A 14,107-nucleotide genomic window follows, 5' to 3' on the forward strand; every position below is an offset into this window, starting at 1 on the left:
CGCTGATAGAAATCAGTATGAACAAAAATTGAAACAATTGATACATTCCCTGTTCTTGGCATGCAATAGGATTTTAGAAAATCCTGTGAGCAGGTAAACTCCCTAGTTCTTACGTCTTCACCACAGATCACACAAACAAGTCCTTCCAAAGATACTTCGTCCACATCTAGTGGTTCAGACAGCTTTTCCCATGAGTCATCTTTCCTGTCATCGCCTCTCCTCCCACTGAGAACCTCAGTATCATTTGCCTAATACATAACAAATGCCTATTCTCTAACTAACAGAAGGCTTCTGGAAAGTTACAGCATCTGCAGTGGGAGAGACAAAACACCTCGAGCAAAACAACAGTTCAGCATGAAAAACCAGCCTTTCAATGCTAATGTATAAATTGTTGTTATTATGGCATCAGTAGTCAGGCTAACTTAAATCAGCCCATTATTATTTCTCTTACATGCTTGCAAATGGTTAAGTATAGTTACCTACTACAAATATTGCATTTATTATACATATATTATGTAGCATGAACTTTGGCACTTTCAATTTAAATGTGTTTTTATTTTTAAAAGGAAAAGATTCGCTCTCACACATGTGGTACAGCTAACTACAAAGAACAAAGAGGGAAAGTGAATTCACAACCTTCTAGACATAATTTATGATCATATCACCCTGTGACTCCACAGTTATGGAATACGTTTGTTTTCTAGATTGCATCACCCTTCCCTAAATTACTGAAGGTGATTGTAAAACGAAAAGGTTATTTCAGAAGAAGATATCGTTTTAGCAAGATGTGTGCTCAATAATGACAAGGCCCACATCAAGGGCAACTTCACTTCACTGTCCCACTTATCCAAGCTGCACATTGGGCAGCACAGCCCTTCAAAAAAGGCTGCAGTCTGGAAACTCTTGTTTATGACGCAAGGCATTTATCTTAATTCACTTTATACTGAAGCTTGCCCTCACCATATGGACCCTAGCATAAAATAAGGCATGGATTCTGACTCACAAAGAAACACATCTGTATGTATTAAGTCCTGCAAGGCAATATATAGTCATTATGATCATTATAATGCACAATTTACATGACACTTGATAGCATTTTTAAAAGTTCATCTGGCATTACCTGTTGGGTGATTGTGAGTCATTCGCCCACATTCAATGCTCACTTCAATAAGACTTTCCAATGCCTCAGGTTTCCAGTATCTCATGCCAATGCACATGGCTTTTGTAGCTGCTCCAAATCCTGAGCCTGCAAAAAAGTGCACATTGTTTACACTACAAATAATGTGTGCCCAATATAAAATAAGTGTGTGGCTTCAGCTGCTTGTGCCATGATGTTTTTAGCTGTTTTTAGCAGCAGCTGGTGGTACTAAACATGGGTGGTGGGATGGGGGGAATAAAAAAAAAAATTACTTACCTGGGTGCTGCTGGCTGCCGCCTCACCTCCGCCGCCTTCTCCGCACGGCAACAAGAAGCACACGGCCTCCCAGAATCCCCTGGCCAATCATAATGGTGCAACACAGCATTGTGATGGGTCTGAGCGCCGTGGTTCGGTGCTCAGACGGGGACAGGAAGGCTGTGCATGTTCCCTACCAGGCTGTGTAATGCAGCCTGGTGGGGAACATGCAAAGTGCGCAGGACTGTTTGACCAGCCCAAGAGGGCCAGCCAAACCATCCTGCTCACTTTAGGGTGAGCCTAACACTCCTGCCCCTGGCTCCTGCTCTGGCCAGCTCAGCCCCACCCTCCCGGCACCTAAGCAGGAAGGAAAACTAAAATGATAATGACGTTAGTTATCATTTTAGTTTTCCTTTTAGGACTGTTCGCAGAGCAGTGGAGCAATGCTCCTCTGCCTTAGCGGAGGAGCCACCGCTGGTGCCAATGTAAGCCTTAAATTAACTAATTTGAGTTCTGACTATCATGTAAAGAAACTGTTGTTGAGATGTTGTAAGTATATTCCAGCAAAATGACCTTTCAGCTGAGAGCTTTGAATAGCTATTTATGTGTTGCTGGCATTTTTTTCAAATATGTTACACCAATGTGCACATTGATTGACCAATATGATTCCCCACACTAAAGAGGCAAGAAATAGAATTGTTTTGTTCACCCACCCTCTAGATTTCTTTTGTAAATGGAAAAGATAATTACGATTTTAAATCCTCAACTTGGTTCAGTTTTTTTTTCAAAATTGTTTTAGGCAGATATCCCCTCAGATGCCCAAATCCACCTGATGACATTTAGCTGATTCTGTTCATGGTCTTGCTCAGTCATAATCTAAGGCTTTTTTATGCCCCACCACTTTATAAGTCCACCCTACCACCCGCCACTGATTGGCACTTCTTGTTTATTTATTTGCTCACCATGCCTATTGTTTACTATTCTTTTGTTGAATTCTGAACGATCACACATACAAACAAACACACACATGATCATATACACACACTTTGGCACATGCTCTCAGACAGGCACCTAAGCAACATGCTCTCATTCATACACACAACGTGGAAACTTACCACATGTTTTCCTCAGCACAGCATTTCTTCTGCATGTCGATTGCCAACTTTCAGATAGAACAAACAAGGTGCCAGAGTGAGGCTCACCCTTATGCCCAGTCGGAAGCTCAGATAGGATGGAAGGCTGTGATTAGGTCGAGCTTAGGCAGCACGCATGTGCTGGCTGCAAGATCTGCTGTAGTCAGTAAAGGACTTTGCTCCTGCCTACTGCTTACCATTAGTTCAGTTCAGTGTTGCTCTTTGCTACCTCGTAACTGGTGTAGGCAGCGATATGTCACTTCCATTTTTCTGCAGAACAGCACCGCCCAAGTACAGTTTTCTTACGCCTGCATTCTTCAACTGTTGTTTGGGCGAACTATTTTTGTAATTGCTTTCGCTTCATCCAGCCACCATCTAGATTTGCATCAGCTTTCACTCAGCTGATGACTTTCCATGAGTGTCCTTCCTTCAGCGAGCGCCACTTTAGGGGCGCTGCTTCATTTTTATCAGCCCACCTGAGCAAATGCCATTCTGAATGAAATGCAATAGATAAAGACTAGAAACGTGTTCCAAAATAGCTAGGCATAGTCTGTATAGAAACCATGTTGTGTGGAAAAATCAACTCGGTTCCACAGAGCCTTTATTAGGTGCAGAACGTTCCATTTCTTTCTTACAGACAGGGTGGGGTTTAAAGTACAGCTTTAACCAAATAAGCTATACAGTGTAAGAAGGTCCTTGCAATGTGAGTAGTTAAATCACAGCCCTTCCGTGACCGCAGCTGAAATCTCTGTCTTGTGTTTGGTTGCAGCGCGTGCACAGATGCAATAACTGAAAAGCCACCATAGTAGCGGATGGTTGAAGCATGGTCCTTCCGTGACCGCTGCAGAAAGCTCTGCACTGTGTTTGGTAGCATGGTAGATACTCTTTTCCGAAGGCGTCACCGGCAGCCATTCTTAGCCTGGTCCTACCTGAAGCCTCCTTTTAACAGATAAGTCCTTTACTGTGTATGCTTATTGAGCTACATATTTAGAACACTATCACATATCCAGCGCTTGTTCCAGTTTCTTCGTTGAATTTCTTCTATTGCAAGACATTAGACCTTTCCGTGAAACCGTTGATTTTAAAATTAATAAGACATCGTTGCACATTCGGTGCATTGCATTTTAATCAGCCATTTATTAGAATTAAAGACATCCACCAACTATGGAGTTGCAGGTTTTAATCTCTAGGAACTCATCACATTGAAACAGGATCTATAATTGTGTGGCTTTCCTAAAGAAGCTGTTGTATACGCCGAAACGCACGTTGAGTTAATAAAGATATTACCACTTTTTAACCTTTTATTTATACATATTGATTACATGTAATGTGTTAAATATTGTGTTTCATTTTTTAAATGTTTTGTATAAATATAATTTGTTTAAATAACATGAGAAGTAATTATTAAAATAGTAACAACTTTGAGCATATTTTTTCCGTCTTCCTTGGTTTTCTTATTGTCATAGATATTGTGTAATTTGTTTACTTTATTGACATTGCCTAGGAGTTTTTGTCATTACTATTCAGGTCCCTGTCCTAGGAATTGAACTATCCATTGTTCAGGGGGTCCTTGTTTTTTCTCATTTATAACTGAAAAGCCACCATAGTAGCGGGTGGTTGAAGCACGGTCCTTCCGTAACCGCTGCAGAAAGCTATGCACTGTGTTTGGTAGCATGGCATGCACACTCACAATAACTGACAGGCCACCATAATAGATCTCCAAACTCAGGCATGTTGGAAGGAGGCAATGAGCCAGAGACCCCCAGTCTCGAGTCTCCCGTAGCGCCAGGGGGCCCACCACCCAAGGTTCAGAGAGAGGAGCTGGGAGAGCTGCTGAAGACTCCTTTGCACAATAGAAAGGATTGGTGAGTGTGCTGGGAGTAATGTGAAAACGGCCTGGCAGTGCAATTTACAAAACATGTGAGAGCTCAGGGATTTCTGCACTTACTGCACACAGCTAACCTCGTTGCACTTGGTATATATTCATTGCAGGCAGGTATGACATATGGCAACCTGTGCCCACAAAGTAGCTAGTGGTAAGTCCTGCTTTAAAATATGGCTCCTCACTGCTACAACCTCCTGCTGTCCAAACTGCATTTTTAATAGGCCAAGGAGATAGATACTTATCTCGTCTTGGACTCCCAGTATTCAAATCCAGCTGTGATCTCTTCCATTTCTCTGCCTTTCAGAATGGCCATGAAGATGCACTTCTTCATGGAACCTCACTGGCCCCTACATCTGAGCCCTTCCTTCCCATTTAACCACCCTATGCTCTGAGGCTGTCCCAATGGTTCTCAGTGCATAATATGGGAATGGAGGTTGGTGATCAGTCTCCAGCAGTTTGCGGGCGATGGAGTGGATGTTTCAATAAGAGTGCTTAGTTGGACTTGTTGGTTGCGGTCAGTTGCCCAAGTCCTGTTTGAGCATGGAATAGTTCTTTAATGCTCAAGCACCAAATGTTTTACTGAAAATTAACACTTTTAACATCTATCTGGTAACCACTCACATCACCCTTTCTGCATATCGTATCCGCCCTAGGTTTTCTTCTGTGCCGCTATTGTTTAGTAGTTTGGGAATTATTTTTAAGTTGGCCACGTGGTAGCTGAATTATTTTCTTGCAGTCTGGTCTAGACACATGTTGGATTTGCAGGAGTGACTGACTGCGATGAATGCATTTTGAGAAGGAAGTCAGGGTGCTGGCCTGTGGTAGACCCCAGGAGGCCAGTGCATGCATGTGGAATCAAGTTCACTGAACAGTGGTGGCCTATTTAGATCCAAGACTAAGTGCATTTGTGCTTGTTTTAGCAGCTAATTTCCACCTTCAGCTAAGCTTCATTTGGATGAACAGTGACATATTTCCATGTGTTTTTATTAACTTTCATTCTGTACTTTACCACACATTTCCATTCCACAGAACATAATTCAACAACAAACCACATAATTCAACTCAACAACACAATTACACAACACACCACATACATACAAACCACACCACAAAATTCCCCATGATGCCATAAAATTCAATAGAACACCACATAATTAAACTCACTACATATCACGCCACAACACAAAATACTAATCCACATATTTATACTCCACACTCAGTACCACATAATTACTGTCCACATAATTCCACTGCTCACCATGCCACATAATTTCACTACACATATCCACTCCACCCACACCATTTGTCTCTCTGTTCTGTGCAGCTCTCATCTATATCTATCCATCATACCACATAGTTCCAGTCCACAAATCCACTCCACACCACACATTTCCACCAAACACAATTCCAGAACTAACCATTCCAATCCAACCCACATCATTCCACTCCACACTACTTACCTCCACTCCAAACCAAAACACATGAGTAAAACACATTGTCATTTACAACGCCAATAGCTCTAACTCTCACAAATGCAAGACCTATTGCGTTGCAAATGCTTGTTTTTCCTTTATCATGGCTTCTGGTGGAGCATAAGTGTGCATGACTGACAGGCCCCAAATCAGGAATATCTGTCATGCTGAACCACCTGACACTAGTGCAGCATGCCAAATATGTATTGTGTCTGTGAATGGATAATGGACTATAACTGCCCATGTATGACAGATGCACAATTCAGCTCATGGGAGCACTTTTCTGGTGCAAGTTAATATTGCAGCTTTTACATGTAAACAAATGATCAGTGAGAATGTCTTGTTAGATGTAAAAGCTGTAATATTTTCATCACTGAGATGCGAGTTAGACGTGATAGTGAGGGGACGCCACCCTTTTGGCCCCTATGGTTAAGCCGCCCCTGGCTTTAACTCTCATAATTCAGTTTAGCGTAATCGTGTGGAATTACTTAAGAATTCCTTGAGATTACGTGACGATATTCGAGAATAGTAATTTTGCGTTTAGCACTATATTTTAGTGCAAACATGCTGCATTGCAGCCTTGGTGGAGAACATGCTCAGGCTCCCATTCCCCGTATGAGTGCCGAACCACGGCTCTCAGACCAATCACAATGTTGCATTGCAGTGTTCTGATTGGCTAAGGGAGTCAGGAGCCTGGGTGCTACCTGCTGTCGAGGAGCAGAAGAGGAGCGAGAGGCCCTCACCATCCCCCTGCTCTTCTGGATAGTCATATGAAAATGAGATTAGTGTTGCTTGCTTCAAAATTAAAGGTTTAGGCTGCTGGGTTGTTGGTAAAATTTCACTGAAAGGGAATTAACCGTTATCAGTATCAGCAGATTAAAATAAACGATCCATCCTCCTCCAAATTACATTTCCATCACAGGACAATGAGGTGAGAAATCATCCAAGGACAATGAAGTAAGAAATAAAGTGCCATTTTGATGTGTTACTGAAAAGTTCACATAGTATGAATTTGTTATAGAGGCAGCAGCAACAAAGATTGATGTAAGATTTGGCTGTGTGGGTTTTAAATTTTATGGATGGCACTAAAACTGTTGTCTATTGGATTTTTTTTTCGGGTGATTAGTCTAGAGATGAGGGGTTCACAATCATATTTTCACATGCAATTGAATAATTTATTACACTGCTGAGAATTTGGGATAATTCAAATTACATTTGATGTTTAACAGTTTCCCATTCTGATTACACATAAGGAAAAAATGCTAACTTGCAAATATCTATAGAAGTACATATGCCAAATATTCTGTGATTTCATCATCCAATGCATGATGGAGTTGAGTACTGTGGAAGGTGTGTTGACACTATGTGGATGGGGAATGGATAGAGCATGTTAACAATTTCCACATACCCAAATAGTGTAATAAAAATAATTAAAGCTGTGAAGTAACCTAGTGTTATCAGTGACACCTTCATACAGTCCTGATTCTTTAGAAACCTGCACTTTTTGGGGCGTGGCTTGTATGCTGAAGAGAATGGCTGTTCTTCTGTGAAGCTCCGAGGCGGTGCCGGAGGTCTCCGCTTCCAACTATGGAAGGACTTGGTCGTTCCTGACCAAATGCAGCCGATCACAACATGAGACTACACGCATCATTTTTCTACTGTTAACATACCTTTGTGTTAAGCGGGAAACTGCAATTTATCCTTTATCGGGCCGATGCATCTCCTTCAGGACTTGTGTCTGCCATTTTGTTTTACCACGAGGATGTTTTTCCTCAAATGTAAGTGGTAACAAATTTATGCAGAAAGGAACACTAATATTTTGATACTATACAAGCTGTTTTTGCAGATAATATTTTTATTTTATCTCACTAGAATTTTTTCTGCTTCGTACCTCCTCAGTGGTCACAAATTACTTTATTTTATTTTTGGGTCCTCTGGCGCTTTGATACATTGCCTAATTTAATCTTCTCTGTGATTGCAATCTTCTTGAATAAAAGTAGAATAATGTAATTTGCTCTTTACTACTGTGAACTTCTTCAAGTTTTCTTCTTTAAATAAGCTGCATTCTGTTTTTTGTGCTATCTGCGTATGGGGAGAACAAAGCCTGCTCGTCGTTCTGTCAACATTTCCTCTCCTTCTGCTCCATCTGTGGTTGACTTAAATCCTTTCTGCTTTCTTCGCAAAACCATGGTGGAGTCAGAGCAAGGTGTGGTAACAAGTGCACCATCATCAAGTATTCCACTTCCTACTTCTAAAAATGCGTCCAAGCTATCTGGCACTTCGGTGCTTTCATCTTGGAAAAGGGTTATAAAAGACCATCCTTCCCCAGCTATATCTCCTCCATCAATCTCTATGGAACAAATTATTGAGGAACAAGCCAAGAGGTGTTATTTTGTATTTTTTAGAGTACACAGATTTGTTAAAAGTTCTACAAGCAGTTAAAGTCAAAGGTAAAATCTCATGGCAAGGTTCTACTCTTTTCTTTTCTCATGACTATGCTAAGGCAATGGCGGATTGAAGAAAGAAATTTGTGGATCTGAGGCCAGCGCTACAAAGCATCAACACCAGATTTGGTCTTCTACATAAATAAAACCACGACAAACAAAGATCCTTGTCTAGTACAACGTTTTATGGACAACTGTAGACTGGAGGATATCAAAATTGCTAGTTCTATTGTGTAACTTATGTTACCAATTCTGTTTATCATTTTCAATATATTCCTGGTTACTTGTCTCATTTATTGTTTCATGTTAACATTGGTATAATATGTTTTTCTTTTTATTAGGTACTGCCTTCCTCATAAGTCCTTCATGTGACTCCTCGTACATCTGGATGATGTACTTCCTTCCTCCCGTTTCTGTCCCGAGGGTTCGAGTTAATGTGTTGTTTCTCTTATGTGCCTTTCTCCACAGATTGTTTGGGTGCTTCTAAAGCCACTTCTAGAGATTGTATTGTTAATTGTATATTCCTGAAACTGAAATCTGCCTCAAACAGTTTAAAAGTACTCAATTCATGTATTAAGCAACTAGAACACTCTTTTTATCATTCTAACTCTAAACTTGTTTTAGATGATCTAGTTACTACCAAATTTGAATTTAATAAACTTTCTACAGAAATTGCCAACTCTTATTTACTCAAATCCAGTGATAAGTATTATGGGGGGTCAGAATAAAGCAGGAAAACCTCTTGCCAACTACTTAAAATCAAGAAAGAACATACTAAAATTGACTCTCTATTAACCTTTACAATCGTACTATACACAAAAATGAAGATATACTTTTGGAATTTTCCCAATTTTTTCAGACTCTTTATTCCCCAGAATCTCATTCTGATCCCCAAGATACTCTTCAATATTTATCGTCCATCCCTTGTCCTTCCCAACATAACATTGATATTTCTATATTGGATGCGGATGTTCAAATTCAAGATATTTCTAAAGCTATTCTCTTCATTAAATGTGGTAAAGCTCCGGGGCCTGATGGTTTTACCATTGGATTTTATTTATATTTATCCTCGTTTCTTCTACCTAGATTAGACCAACTTTTTCTTTATTTTATATCCTCTCGTGTATCTGGAGGTTCTTTTCAAGAGGCTTTAATATGTCTTCTTCCCAAGGGCAAAAAGGACCATAAATTATGTAAAGTTTACTGCCCAATCTCTCTAATACATTTAGACTATAACATTTTTGCAAAAGTATTAGCTCTTCATTTGGATACTCTATTACCTCAATTAACTGGCAGGGAACAGTGTGGGTTCATTAACCCCTTCGATGCTCATGACGGAACGGTTCCGTCATGAGCATCGGTTGGGCTGTGCTCATGACGGAACCGTTCCGTCATGAGGACAGCCCCCGGGGGAAGCGCTGGCGCTCCCCCCCTTTTGCCTCGATCTTGCCCCCCTTTACGGGGGTGGCAGCGGAAGAGCTTCCGCTGCCACCCCCGACCCCCCCCGAGCCCCCCCACGCTTTCTGATGACGTCAGCGCGCACAGCGCGCGCCGGCGTCATCAGGAAGCGTTGGACGCGCTGGAATCCATTTCTTCCAGCGCGTCCAAGGCAGCAAGAGGTAGGTTCCGTTGTCCGGTGGGGGCCGCGGGGGTGATTTCTTTTGTATTGAGGCATCGGGGGAGAGGAAAGAGTATTTCCTCTCCCCCGATGTCTCAATACAGGGCATTCCTGCTCCACGATCGCGCACAGCGTCGCGATCGTGGAGTAGGGATGCCCCACTAGACACCAGGGATTTGTTTATTTGGATTTGGGAAGCGACCCCTTAGGCAAGGGTCGCTTCCTTGGGGACGAAAATTTTGCAAAGTCTTTTCTGCCCCCCCTGGGGGCAGATCGGCCCGCTTTCTGCGCGTTTCTGCCCCCGGGGGGGGCAGAAAAGCCCACTAGTCACCAGGGATGCTGTTCCTACTATGTAGGAAGCGACCCCTTGGGCAAGGGTCGCTTCCTTGGGGGCAAATTTTGTTGAAGTCTTTTCTGCCCCCCCTGGGGGCAGATCGGTCCGCTTTCTGCGCGTTTCTGCCCCCGGGGGGGGCAGAAAAGCCCACTAGACACCAGGGATATTGGTTATGCTATGTAGGAAGCGACCCCTTAGGCAAGGGTCGCTTCCTTTGGGGGCCAAATAATTTGAAGTCTTTTCTGCCCCCCCTGGGGGCAGATCGGTCTTCTTTCTGCCCGTTTCTCCCCCTAGGGGGGGCAGAAAAGCCCACTAGACACCAGGGATGTCTATTTCGTTATGTAGGAAGCGACCCCTTGGGCAAGGGTCGCTTCCTAGGGTGGTAAAGTGATTAGGAGACTTTTCTGCCCCCCCTGGGGGCAGATCGGTCGTCTTTCTGCCCGTTTCTGCCCCCAGGGGGGGCAGAAAAGCCCACTAGACACCAGGGATGTCTTTTTCTTTATGTAGGAAGCGACCCCTTGGGCAAGGGTCGCTTCCTTTGCGGCCTAATTTTTTAGAATACTTTTCTGCCCCCCCCTGGGGGCAGATTGGTCGTCTTTCTGTCCGTTTCTGCTCTTTGGGGGGGGGCAGAAAAGCCCACTAGACACCAGGGATATAAATATTATTGTAGGAAGCGACCCCTTGGGCAAGGGTCGCTTCCTTGGGCCCCTAAATGTTTTGAAGACTTTTCTGCCCCCTCTGTGGGCAGATCGGTTTTATTTTTTTGCCGTTTCTGCTCCCATTGGAGGCAGAAAAGCCCACTAGACACCAGGGAATTAGTTCAATTAGAAATAGAAGTGACCCCTCGCTTCCAGGGTGCAATTTGTTATATGTATTTGGGTCACCTGCCCCGGGACTGAATAGCCTTTTTTTTCCTGCTGTTTTCTGCCTGACCTGGCACACAAACCGATTGACCATTTGGGTAGTGACATGGCATGTTATAATGTTTATTGTTATATGTTTTGTGATTTCCAATTGTAATGTTTTTTTTGTTTACTTTTTTGTTCTAGGTGAAGGCTTTTCTTCTGTTCACGGTGACATTTTGGTTCTGGTGGTTTTGCTGTTTGTGTAGTTTGGTAAGAGACTGTTTTTTTGTACAATGCAAATGTGTTTGATTTCTCTGCCTTTTTTTTTTTGCAAATGGTGTAATAATAGCAGTATGTTTGGTTTTTGAGTTTCAAAAACTTTTTGCATTGGTGCATGATGTGTATTTTGTTGTCTTGTGAGTAATTTGTTTTTTTTTCTTCTTTCTAGTTTGATATCGTTGGTCTTTGCTGTGTCACTGCAGAGTTTGTTTCTGGTGAGTGTAGCTGTCTCTTTTGATTTTGGATTGTATAGTTTTTGAGTACATTGATCTTATTGATATAAGGTACACATTTCTTTACTTACTTGGTTTGCACATTGTTGGTTGTTGTTGACTTGTTTGTGCAGTCTTCCATCTTAGTAGGTATAATGGCTAGCCGCAGGATGACTGCTCAGCAGGTTGTTGGTTTGCTGTTTGAGTCTTCCTCTGATATTGGGTCAGAGACTGACTCTGCTTCTGAGGGAGAGGGGGCAGGGGACGATTCTGGCAGTGAGTTTTCTCTCCGTATGGGGTCATCGGATGATGAAGATACTCTTAGCGCGGATGAAGTGCCTGTGTTAGAGGAGGAGACTGATGTGCCGATAGTGCGGCAAGAGGCATCTGGGCTGCAGCCTGCGCCTGCAAGGCTTCCCGTTGGTGTAGTGCGGCAAGAGACATCTGGGCTGCAGGCTGGGACTGCAAGGCTTCCCGTTGGTGTAGTGCGGCAAGAGGCATCTGGGCTGCAGGCTGGGGCTGCAAGCCTTTCCGTTGGTGTAGTGCGGCAAGAGACATCTGGGCTGCAGGCTGGGGCTGCAAGTCTTCCCGTTGAAAGTGATGACCTCTGGGTTGCCCCTGGCATGGTGCAGCCGGAATTTCCTGAGTTTACTGGTGTTCCAGGGTCTAGAGTGAATACCGAGAACTTTTTGCCTGTAAATTTTTTTCAGTTGTTTATGGACGATGTGTTTTTGGCAGAGATTGTTGAGCAGACTAATTTGTATGCCGAACAGTTTTTGAGGGACAACAGTGCCAGTCTTAAGCCACACTCTAGAGCTACCCGGTGGACTCCCACAAATGTTGAAGAGATGAAGAAGTTCTTGGGTTTAACTTTTTTGATGGGCTTGCTAAGGAAGCCATCATTGGCTTCATATTGGTCTAGCAGTCCCTTGATGGCAACGTCTATTTTTCCGGCAGTCATGAGTCGTGACAGGTATTTGCTTCTGCTTCGGATGATGCACTTTGTAGATAATGGTTTAGCGTTGCCACGAGATCACCCTGATTGTGACCGTCTTTTTAAGATTAGGCCTGTCCTTGATCACTTTGTTGATCGATTTTCTGAGATTTATGCCCCTGGTAGAGAAATTGCAGTGGATGAGTCTTTGGTGTTTTTCAAGGGCCGCTTGGTTTTTAGGCAATACATTCCTAGTAAGAGGGCACGCTATGGAATAAAGCTGTATATGCTGTGTGACAGTAGGACTGGATATGTCTCTAATTTCAGGGTGTACACCGGTAAGGAATCTAGGTTTAACCTCCCTGGTTGTCCGTCCACTTTTGGAGTGACTGAGAAAATTGTTTGGGAACTTGGAAGAGGATTTTTTAACAAAGGCCACCATTTATATGTAGATAACTTCTACACTGGTGTACGGTTGTTCAGGGAATTGGCCAAAGTGGACACTTTTGCTTGTGGCACAGTCCGCTGTAACCGTAAAGGTTTTCCGAAAGAACTTGTTTGTCAAAAGCTTGTGCGGGGACAGTGCAGTGCGTTGCGTTGCCAGGAGCTTCTTGCTGTGAAGTTTACAGACAGGAGAGATGTCTACATGCTGACTTCCATCCATGATGAAAGCACTGCACCTGTGACTGTTTGGGGTCAGGTCGCTGAAGCGCGCAAACCTGTATGTGTTTTAGACTATAATAGGTACATGGGTGGTGTTGACAGAGTAGATCAGAGGTTGGAACCTTACACTGCTCTTCGTAAGGCTTACATTTGGTACAAGAAGTTGGCTATCCATCTTTTCCACTTGGCAATGTTTAATGCTTTTGTTGTGTTCCAGGATTCTTGCCCTGAGTCAACGATGACTTTTGTTAAGTTTCAGGAGTCTGTAATAGGCAGCCTTGTTGTAGTGGAACAGGCAAGTGTTCCTAGAGTTGGACTGGTGGAGGATGTTGCTAGATTGAAAGAACGCCACTTTCCAGATCACATTCCTCCCACACCCGCAAAAGATTTTCCCAGTAGGAGATGTAGAGTCTGTTGGCGAAGAGGTACGCGGAAGGAGTGTCGTATGTACTGCCCCGATTGTCCCTCTCATCCTGCACTGTGTCTCTCTGCTTGTTTTAGAGCGTACCACACGCGAAAAAATTTTTGGGAGGATTCTTGAGTGGTAAAGTGAACTGGCTGGTCTGTATTCTTTGGATAATTTGATTCTGTTTCAAGGTTGGTGTTAGTGCAATGTATTTAGTTGCTGATTTTCTGTTAGAAAATTTGTATCTATTTGCGATTTGTTTGTGTTTTTATTTTTTTCTAAAAAAATCCAAAATGTGATGGCGGTGTGTGTAGGCTTGCGCTTGGCTGTTGGTGTGTGTGGACTGGCACTTGGTTGGTGGTGTGCGTGGAATGGTGCTTGGCTGACGGTGTGCGTGGACTGGCGGTGTGCATGGACTGGCGGTGTGCGTGGACTGGTGCGTGGCTGGTGGTGTGCGTGGCTGGTGGTGTGCGTGGAATGGTGCTTGGC

General features: G+C 43.2%; 1 protein-coding gene across 2 annotated transcripts in view; it reads right to left on the reverse strand.

The window, feature by feature from the left end:
* The window catches only part of ADPRHL1 (ADP-ribosylhydrolase like 1), a 554,849-nt gene that overhangs the window by 291,209 nt on the left and 249,533 nt on the right, over nt 1–14,107 (reverse strand). For both annotated transcript variants that reach the window (XM_085622701.1, XM_085622702.1), the window contains exon 3: nt 1,121–1,246. In XM_085622701.1, coding sequence (XP_085478827.1) covers nt 1,121–1,246 — 126 coding nt within the window. The remainder of the gene's footprint in view (nt 1–1,120; nt 1,247–14,107) is intronic.

The sequence above is a fragment of the Triturus cristatus genome, chromosome 8 (assembly GCF_964204655.1).
Source record: "Triturus cristatus chromosome 8, aTriCri1.1, whole genome shotgun sequence".
In the NCBI taxonomy this organism is placed as follows: Eukaryota; Metazoa; Chordata; class Amphibia; order Caudata; family Salamandridae; genus Triturus; species Triturus cristatus.